The sequence below is a fragment of the Suricata suricatta genome, chromosome 3 (assembly GCF_006229205.1).
Source record: "Suricata suricatta isolate VVHF042 chromosome 3, meerkat_22Aug2017_6uvM2_HiC, whole genome shotgun sequence".
NCBI lineage: Eukaryota > Metazoa > Chordata > Mammalia > Carnivora > Herpestidae > Suricata > Suricata suricatta.
Genome location: NC_043702.1, coordinates 152,089,929 through 152,100,426, shown reverse-complemented (window position 1 = coordinate 152,100,426; position 10,498 = coordinate 152,089,929). Strand labels below are relative to the sequence as shown.

At 35.7% G+C, this 10,498-nt stretch overlaps 1 protein-coding gene across 1 annotated transcript in view; it reads left to right on the top strand.

The window, feature by feature from the left end:
* LOC115288354 (complement factor H-like) overlaps nucleotides 1-10,498 on the top strand; it is a 79,434-nt gene that overhangs the window by 55,430 nt on the left and 13,506 nt on the right. Inside the window, exons 9-13 of the mRNA XM_029935623.1 lie at nucleotides 1,018-1,200; nucleotides 5,203-5,379; nucleotides 6,417-6,599; nucleotides 6,705-6,887; nucleotides 9,131-9,304. Coding sequence (XP_029791483.1) covers nucleotides 1,018-1,200; nucleotides 5,203-5,379; nucleotides 6,417-6,599; nucleotides 6,705-6,887; nucleotides 9,131-9,304 — 900 coding nt within the window. The remainder of the gene's footprint in view (nucleotides 1-1,017; nucleotides 1,201-5,202; nucleotides 5,380-6,416; nucleotides 6,600-6,704; nucleotides 6,888-9,130; nucleotides 9,305-10,498) is intronic.

Sequence of the window (10,498 nt, the reverse complement as noted above, 5' to 3'; positions counted from 1 at the left end):
ATTAAATTAAATTAAATTAAATTAAAAAATAAAATATTATTTCAGCTCAGGTCATGATCCTGTGGTCCGGGAGTTCAAGCCCCTCATTGCCCAGAGCCTGGAACCTGATTGAAATTCTGTGTCTCCCTCTCTCTCTTACTCTCTTCTGTTCATGCTTTGTCTCACACTCTCTCTCAAAAATAAATAAACTTTTTAAAAAAATATATTGTAAATAAATAAGATTATATATTTTAGTCCTTATGCTGAGTATTTAGTATTACAAGTATCCCAATTTCAGTGTACTAGGGACCCCAAGTGAAGGAATGAAATTACCGATTATGAAAAAATGAAATGCTCATATTTCTCTTTTGATTTCTTGATCTGTGGGTTATTTAATAAATAAAGCTAAACTTTGTGAAGACCTTGAAAATGATAGAAATCTTTTTCATTGTTTCCAGTCAAGCTACACATGTTTTGTGGAATCATCATTTTGGTCATTGAACATGAATGAATCTGTTGATCTGTGTCATACTCACTGAACTCCATGTATCCATATGGTTTAAAGCACCCAAATCTGGTGACAAACATTTCAGATTCTCAGAGTTGTGGTAGGTATGGTGGCAGATTCTCTAAGATCGTCACCTGATCTGAGACACTCCAATTAGTTAACTGAGCGCTGGGGTTGCTTAGGAGACCCTGAGTCGGCAACATTTAAAGCAGGTGCCTGGAAAGGACCCATTGCCAGTGCAGCTCGGACATGCTGTAGGACTCCAGATCCGTTAGACAAACAAATGCCCAATAATTTCCTAGAAGGGATTCTGGGTGTTCTAAATCTTGCTTTGTTCGAAAAAAAAAGTTATATACTGTCTTGATTTAATATCTTTGTAGCTTATTTTTGCCCTTACAAGAATTTGAAAGATTTGGATTTTTCCAGGTTTTCATTTATAAGTGACTCCTTATTTTTATATTGTTATATTGAATCTTTATTAAAATGTTTATGTATATGTTTATCTTTTCCTTGTACTTTCTCCCTTTCAGAAACATGTTCAAAATCAGAGATAACACTTGAAAATGGATTTTTTTCTGAATCTGAACATACATATTCTTTAAACACGGAAACACAGTATCAGTGTAAACCAGGATATGTAACACGAGATGGTAAAACTTCAGTAACGATTACATGTCTGAAAAGTGGATGGTCACCTCAACCCACATGTATCAGTGAGTAATTTATTATGTTCATATTCATGATCCTGATGACTGTTGAACAAAAGTTTACTCTAAGTTAATTCTTTTCTTGTGGGAGGGGCTGATGTGGTTCCCATTTGAAAAGATGAATGAAAAGGTGTAATTTTTTACCTCCTTAGAGTAATCACTCATAGAGTGTAATACCAGGACATCTTTCAGTTTGCATTATTTTCCACTTTAAGACATCCTGTGATTTGGAAACTAGTTAGGGAGCCTTATGTGTCTTCTCCTAGAAACTCACGTATTTGTGGCTTGGTGCCTAGGTGATCAGACTTTGATGTCAGAATCTTTGTTGCTAGACATGCAAGTTATGTTTGTAAGTGAAGATTTGGGTCCATAGTGCAGAATTTTAATTTGACCTGTAGAGTTTTTATGTTTGACAATCCAGGGTAAGTCCACTTTTAAAACATCTGCCTTAAAAAATCTTCATAAACATCTAGTTAGTAGAGACAGAAATGCTTCTAGATAGCACCAAAATAGCTCTGTGGAAAGATTTTCCTGTTCGTAGATGTCTATGAAGATTTTCTATTAACATTTCCTCAGTTTATCTTATACTCCGAAGCTAGGCAGTGATATTTTTGAACTGATGATAAGCATATTCAGTTTAAGTGAAGTGGATATTTTAATATTCATTTCTACTGTTTGCATTTCCTTATTTTTTTCTTTTTTTTTAATTTTTAAACATTTTATTTATTTTTGAGAGACAGAGAAAGAGAGAGAGCATGCGCATGAGCAGGGGTGGAGCAGAGAGAGAGGGACACACAGAATCCAAAGCAGGCTCCGGGCCCTGAGCCATTCCAGACAGAGCTCGATGTGGGGCTTGAACCCACAAACAATGAAATAATGACCTGAGCAGAAGTCGAAGCTTAACCGACTGAGCTACCCAGGTGCCTCACCTTATTTTGTTTTCAATTTCCATGCTCACTATGAACAAGAGCCACAGAAAAAATGATAAAAGTGGCTCTTATAGCAAAGCCATCTTATATTAATACAACTCTGTCTCTGTCTCTGTCGTCCCTGTCTCTCTCTGTTTTCACTGGTATAGGTTTACTTTATGTTTTAAACCTTTAAGGTAGCTGGCTACATAAAGCAGTATAAAAATTGAGATGAATTTGTTAAATCTTTATTAATATACTATTAGCAAAAATTAAAACTCTTAACTTTTTACTGTTATCTCTCCATTCAATCTTGGTGAGTTTAAAAAATATACAGCCATTATGCAAATATTTGAGGAAGTAAATCAGCATGGGAGCTTTAGAAATTATTACATTTTAAAGTAGTTTTATAGAATGATTAAAAATGTACTTGCATTTTTGAAAACCAATCGATTCAACTAATCCATATTTCTCTGGCATATTTGTCACATTGTTAATCAGTCTGGCACCTTAGTTCGCAAAATCCTATTCTGCTTTGCTAGAAAAAGTATGATACATCTGTAATGGCCTATTTTGTTACAGGCATGGCATAAACATGTAAGTATACCTGATTGAGAAAAGTGTTCTTAGAAAAAATTTCAGACTATTTAAGTGATAAGGAAAATGCAATGTAGAAACATTTTTTCATTTTGAGTAACTTTCAAGACAATGATTTACCCCTGGTATTCTTAGATTATTTTAACAAGATACTGAATTTACTAGCACATACTAAATGATTAAGCTTATTTTACCTCCTGGGGATGAAACTTAATTACACCGTCCATTAAATAATATTAGAAATGAAATCTAAATTCTGTTATATATCAGAATCTTGTGACATGCCAGTATTTGAGAATGCCAAAGCCAAAAGCAATGGCACGTGGTTTAAACTCAATGACAAGTTGAACTATGAATGCCATGATGGATACGAAAGCCAAGATGGCTGCGCAGGTTCAATAGTGTGTGGTAATGATGGTTGGTCTCATAAACCAGTATGTTATTACAAGTACCATTTTTCCAGATTTTTTTCAGGATTAACAAAATAAACAAAACCTGTGTAATATAGTTCAATTTGAACAAATTTGCATTATTAAAGTCATTTTCGGGTCACCTAGGGGGCTCAGTGGGTTGAAACTCGGAGTTCAGCTCAGGTCATGATCTCGCAGTTCACTGGTTTGAGACCCAGTGTAGGGCTCAATGGTGACAGTTCAGAGCCTGGAGCCTGCTTCCGATTCTGTGTCTCCCTCAATCTTTGCCCCCCCCACTCACACTCTGTCTCTCTCTGTCTCTCTCTCTCTCTCTGTCTCTCTCTCTGTCTCTCTCTCTCTCTCTCTCTCAAAAACAAACACAAAAAATAAATAAAGTAATAAAGTGATTATTAAGGAGTAATGATTAAAATCAAGGTGTCTATAAAAATGGAAACATATTCCATGCTCATGGAATGGAAGAATAAATACTGTTAAAATGTCAATACTACCCAAAGCAATCTACACATTCAATGCAATCCCAATCAAAATTGCACCAAAATTCTTCTCAAAGCTAGAACACAAATTCCTAAAATTTGTATGGAACCACAAAAGACCCAAATATCCAAAGTAATATTGAAGAAGAAAACCAAAATGGGAGGCCTCACAGTTCCAGACTTTAGCCTCTACTATAAAGCTATCATCACCAAAACAGTATGGTATTGGCACAAGAACAGACATACAGACCAATGGAATAGAATAGAGAACCCAGAATTGGACCCACAAATGTATGGCCCATTAGTCTTTGATAAAGCAGGAAAGAGTATCCAATGGGAAAAAGACAGCCTTTTTAACAGATGGTGTTAGGAGAACTGGACAGCAACATGCAGAAGAATGAAACTAGACCACTTTCTTACATCATACACAAAAATAAACTCAAAATGGCTGAAGGACCTGAATGTGAGACAGGAAACCCTCGAAGAGAAAGTAGGAAACAACCTCCTTGACCTCAGCTGCAGTAATTTCTTGCTTGATACACACCCAAACGCAAGGGAATCAAGAGCAAAAATGACCTATTGGGACCTCATCAAGATAAACACCTTCTGCACTGCAAAGGAAACAATCAAAAAAACTAATAGGCAACCTATGGAATGAGAAAAGATAGTTGAAAATGACATATTGGAAAAAGGGCTGGTAACCAAAATATATAAGGAACTCACCAAACTCCACACCCGAAAAGCAAATAACTCAGTGAAGAAATGGGCAGAAGACATGAACAGACACTTCTCCAAAGAAGACATCCAGATGGCCAATAAACACACGAAATGATGCTCAGCATCACTCATCATCAGAGAAATACAAATCAAAACCACACTGAGATACCTCTTCATGCCAGTCAGAGTGGCTAAAATGAACAAATCAAGAGACTATAGATGCTGGCGAGGGTGTAGAGAAATGTATAGGTTTAATAAGAATAGATAATTGTATATTATATAAGTATATAAGTATGCCTAGCTATTTGGCCTTGAACATGTTTATTTTGTTTCATTTTTCTGTTTGATTTCTTTACTAATACAGTATAAAATATAATATAATATAATATAACTATTATATATATTAAGCATTTTAATAGTTTCCTAGAAACTATTCAAAATGTCTTCTGTGTGTTCTGGTTCTGCAGAACTTATATTTCATTAAACTTATATTTACATTAAACATAATACCAGTTCTTATTTGAATGCAATTTTAAAACTGTAGCATCAGGGTTTTTTTTAATGTGAGAGAATACTTTTGTGTTTTGGGAGTCAAAATAATAAAATATTTACTTTATAAATGTCAGTTATAAAATCAGATCCAGTATAATCAAGTTGACCATACAAATACATTTTCAGGATACACTTATTGCTTTTCAATGCCTTAATATTTCTCAGGGTCCATGATGAATTTAGAAGGTATATAAAACCTAGTATGTAATATTTTCTGTTGCTTCTCTGTATAGGCAGTATCCAACACTTCATTTTCATAAGACACTTATAAAATTTATTTTGGCAATGATTAATTATATATTCTTACTAAATTATTTGAATTTTTTGTAGAAATAGATTGCGAGATTCCTGAAATAGAATATAACTTAAATACTGAGCCCAAAAACGACAGTTATACATTTGGAGATGTGTTGAAATTCTCCTGCAGAGATGGACTTAAAAGAGTTGGACCTGATTCGGTTCAGTGTTACGACTTTGGATGGTCCCCTGATCTTCCAACATGTAAAGGTGAATATTTATCTTCCAATTGATAAAACAAGAAATAGGATTTTTAATAACAACATTTCTAATTTTAAATTATTACTCTTAATTTTCTGTTGGCTTCAAGTGTGGGTGTCTGTAATCTAATACATTAAGCCAGGACATGTGTGGGATAATAGATGTCTTAGCTTTTCTTTTTCAAGAAATTAATCTCCACTTGTTTCTTCATCTATGTACTGGCAGTAACCAAGGATACCTATACAGTGTCTTACCCGTTTGTTACTTTTCCTTTTGACTACAATTCCACTGTTAAAATTAAGCACTTTGTATGGCATGGGACTTACCTCAACTTTCACAGGTGTCTAAACAATATTTTAAAAATTTATAGTTAATTCACTCAATTCAATCTCATGTATGGCTTAATCAAAGTTAAAGTATGTTGATAAAATGCTAGCCTCAAATGATGGCACCTTTTTCAAACTGGTTTGATAAAATGTTTCCATGGTATACAAATCTTGTTAACATTTAAATAAGCATATTTATTAATTAGTTTGCATACATCTTTAGAATATCTAAATTATTAAGCATGTTTTCTGGATTTAAATATACTTCCAATATACTAGGTCAGTGGAAGTAATAGAACTGGGTTGGGGTGCCTGGGTGTCTCAGTCAGTGAAGCATCTGATTCTTGACTTCTGCTCAGGTCGTGATCCCTGGGTCATGGGATTGAACCCCATGTTGGGTTCCATGCTGAACCTAGAGCCTGCTTAAGCTTCTCTCCATTCTCTCTCTCTCTTTCTCACTCACTCTCTTTCTCTCTCTCTCCCCCTTTGCCCCTCTCCCCCACTCATCCTGTCCCTCTTGGCTTAAAATAAAAATTTTGGTATAAGAACAGAGAAACATGTTTCTAGTATGAGCACCATTTGTTTTTCATTGTTTAAGAATGCTACAATAAATTACACTATAAATTATATAATTAATTAAATAAAAAATTTCCTTTTTTCTAGTTTTTAAGTTGCAAAATAGATAATTTGACCATTATTTACACAGTATTTCTCCTGTAGAACAAACACAGCGGTGTTCTCCACCTCCTCAACTCCTTAATGGGAAAGTTAAAGAAACACAGAGAGAAAACTATGAACACAATGAATTAGTGGAATATGTGTGTAATCCTAGATTTCTGCTGAAGGGTTTTAATAAAATTCAGTGTGTTGATGGACGATGGACAGACTTGCCGATTTGTATTGGTAATGTATAAAAATATTAATATCTAAGTAAAGCAACCATTTGTATTTATATAAGCATACAAATTGTATTTTGTAAATAAGCATATTTTTCTGAACTTTTCACAGAGGTGGAGAGTACATGTGGAGAGGTACCTAATCTTGATTACGGCTACACTGTTGAGACTTCTAACCCTCCCTACCACCATGGAGAGTCAGTGGAGTTCAGTTGCAGAGAAGAATTCACCATGATTGGAAACAAATCAGTTACATGCAAAAGTGGAGTATGGATCCAACTTCCTCAGTGCATTGGTGAGAAGACACTTCTCAACTAGACAGTCAGTGAAATGTAATGTTTATATTATAAAAATGATATTTGCAAACATAGTTTTTAAATTTAGATATATACTTGAAAATGTCAGGTCTTAAATTATAATGATTGCTTATATTCTGCAAAGGAAAAATATAAACTCGGAAGAGAGTTTTGTCACCCTTTTGATCCCTGATTTAACATTGTTTTTAAGTGTGAAGCTAAATTTTACTTACAGTTATTCATATGATTTAAATCTGAGTATTAATTTCCAGGAAAATAGAACCATATTTGCAAAGATCTCATTTTTGTTTTACGTGGCAGGCCCTGGAAAACAGATAACGTTAAGAAAATACCCACTTGCTACATCCCTATAGGAATCTTGCCTCTCTCAAAACTTCTAATGATTTCTCAGTCTGTTTCAAATGGGCAACAAGAAGGTAATGTCCCAAAGGATAGATGAGCTGCAGACCCTCTCTGTTAGGAGTATAAGTGAGGGAAGCAGTCAGGGTGGGGCCAGGAAACAAACCTGACTGGTGGACTTTACTCTGCCTGATGTATGTGCATCATCCTGACCTTTGGATGATCATGTCTTTAATGAGTACCTGGGAAAATATTGAGGGCCCCTTTCATTTTTCCCTTAGAATGAGTTCTTTCCTAGAGTTTTCCTGGGTCCTACATTCAAAGAGAGCCCTGGATGTTCAAGCTTACTTATCCACCAGATTTCTAGACATTAATTGTTCCAAGGAGAAGGTGGGGCTTAGGCTCATGTTCCATGAGAATAGAGATGTACACCTGTTTTGTTCATGAGGTATTATTCCCCATATCCCAAAGATTGGTAACACAAAGCAGGCATTAAAGAGGAGTTTGTTCAATGAACCATGAAGTTTTGTTCCTTATTAATCCTTACATTTTTGCTAAACACATTCCCATGACAAGTATGGCCAGTCCTTCAAGACCAAATTTCATCTTTGTCCTCTTCTATCTTCACAAATGATTTCCCTCGTTTTATATCAGGGAAAACCCAAGGTTGTAACAGGCATGAAAACTCTAAACCTTTCATTCTTATACTAAAACTTCTGTTTCATTGACTATACTCTTTAGATCTCAGAGTTTGCCTTCCTAAGGTCAATTTTCTACCTGTATTCAAGTTTAACATAATCCCCTTTTAGCCATCCTAGACCTCACTCCAATTTTCTCCTCTCAATGTTTATTTTGCATTTCCAGCTAGTCTACTTTTTCACTCTTCTCAAAATGTTTATTTTCTTCTAAGAAACAGGGAAATTCTTTCAGAAACTAATCAATCATAGGATCATGACAACACCCATCACCATCCAGTTGGACTACAGATCAGATACTATCACCTGAAGAACACCTTGTTTTGCCTCCCTCAACACTGAGGACAAGCCCTAAAAACAGAATTAATTTTCAGCCCCCAGTGTGTTTTGAATTATTCCCCTTGGTTTTATTTTTTTATTGTATTACAAAATCATTACTTCTTTGCCTAATTATTAAAAAATCATGAACAAAGACCTACATCAACTGATATTTTATCCAAAGTACTCCTTTCTGCATTGTGTTTTTGAAGTATGTAGTTGTATAAAAAGTTGTTATATTAGAGTCAACATAATTTGCTATTATAGTATTATTGAATTATAGATTGACCTATATATAAAATAGTTTTTCAAAGATTGGAAGACTGTATATAGCAAACAAGTTGTGACTTGAAGCCCCCAATATCTTAGTCCAAGGATTTGTCCCTATTTTTTAGCGATCATACAAAAGATTTGCTTAAGTACTCACATTTTATATAATATATCATATGTACTTACTGAATTACTATAAGTGAAAAAAATATTTACTTTTTTAAAAAATATACTTAAACTAGCAACTTTAATAATTCTATTTCCACAGATAAAAAAGAGACCAAATTTAATCAGGTGGTGACTATTCAGTGTGTAGATCATTCAAAAAATGAGCCTCTTACACTTTCCTAATCCCCAATGTGTAGAATATATTTATGACAGACAGTTTCTCTGAAATTTCAAGAAATGTATACAGGACTTATTTTCAGACATAATAAATAGTCCATCACATGCAATATGATCAGGAATAACTTGGTTGTGGGATTTATGGACATAAATTCTAAATTCATTATTCTATTGATGGAGTCTAAGCTATTTTTTATATTAGTTGCTTTGATTTTTATAAGTAATCTTTTCAAAACAATATTTTCATTTTATAGCAACGAATGAACTTGAGAAGTGTAAATATAACTTAAGTATACCTGAGGTAAATCGATTAAATAAGACCGAATTTGATCATAACGAGAACATAAGTTACAGATGTAAAGGAAAATCAGAACGGAAACACTCAACGTGCATAAATGGAAGATGGGATCCTAAACTAAGCTGCACAGGTAAGCTCTTGTTTATGGTATTTTCAAAATTATATTCTATTTCTTTCTAACTTGCTAAAGCAGTATTTCGGCATCTTTTTAAAAAGTTTAGCTATTTATTATTACAAATAACTTTTAAGCTTAAAGGGAATTTAGAAACTAAACAAAACATCATTTCTAAGTGTTAATTGCATCAGCGCTTTAGTCAGCTATGAAACCACCACCCAGAAACTCGATGGCCTTACCTTAACATCCAGTCGGGTATCTTTAAGAATTAAGGATTTGGTTTTCTTTGAGGCAGAGGAGAGCACAAAGATGGCATCTCCTGGTCCACGTTCCCTGAGAACACCTCGGTGGCCTCCAGATGTGCGGCAAATCTGAAATTCGTCCCTCAAGCTAAGGTTCTAAGACAAATAACTAGGCCTTTTTTCCCAAAAGTCTGGGCGTGTGTTTCAGGCAGCTGTGTAGCGCCCTGGAGGTAGCGGCCCACCAAGCATTCTGTCTCCGATTCTTCCAGTCCTGTGCGCCCCAGAAATGCAAGCCCCCCTGGCCACTAGAGTCTGGGGGTCAAGGAGTGTCCAGTGCATTCTCCTGCCTCCAGCTTTAGGGAGGCAGGAGAATGCAGGGCTGAGGCAAGCTCACCGGCTCTGCTGAAGCCACAGGAGAGCGCTGGGCTGGAGCGCACCCACCGGTGCCATCAAGTTAGAAGGAAAGTGTAGAAATGGCACCTGCCAGCCCCTCCATCCTGGAAAGAGTCCCAACAGACGCCGCCCCTCAAGCAGATGCTTTAAGATGAGCAAATGAATCTCCTCATATGTCTAGGTATTTCTCAAACTCTTCTTTCGCATAGGTCCCCTGGGGTAGTAAGTCTGGGTGCAGGCTCTTTAAGAAATGTATCCCTTTTGACGCCTGGATGGCTCAGTGTGTTAATCATCCGACTTTCCACTCAGGTTATGATATCACAGTTTGTGAGTCTGACCCCCGCGTTGGGCTCTGTGTGGGCAGCTCAGAGCCTGGAGCCTGTCTTTAGAGTCTGTGTCTCCCTCTCTCTCTGCCCTTCTGCCACTCAAGCTCTCTCTCTCTCAAAAATAAACAAACATTAAAAAACATTTTTTAAAGAAAAGCATCTCAGTTCTCTACAGTCCTTTGGATCTTCAGGATGTGAGCCCTGTGAGTTTTCAAGCCGAATATTTCAGGGGCTCATCTTCCTGTTGC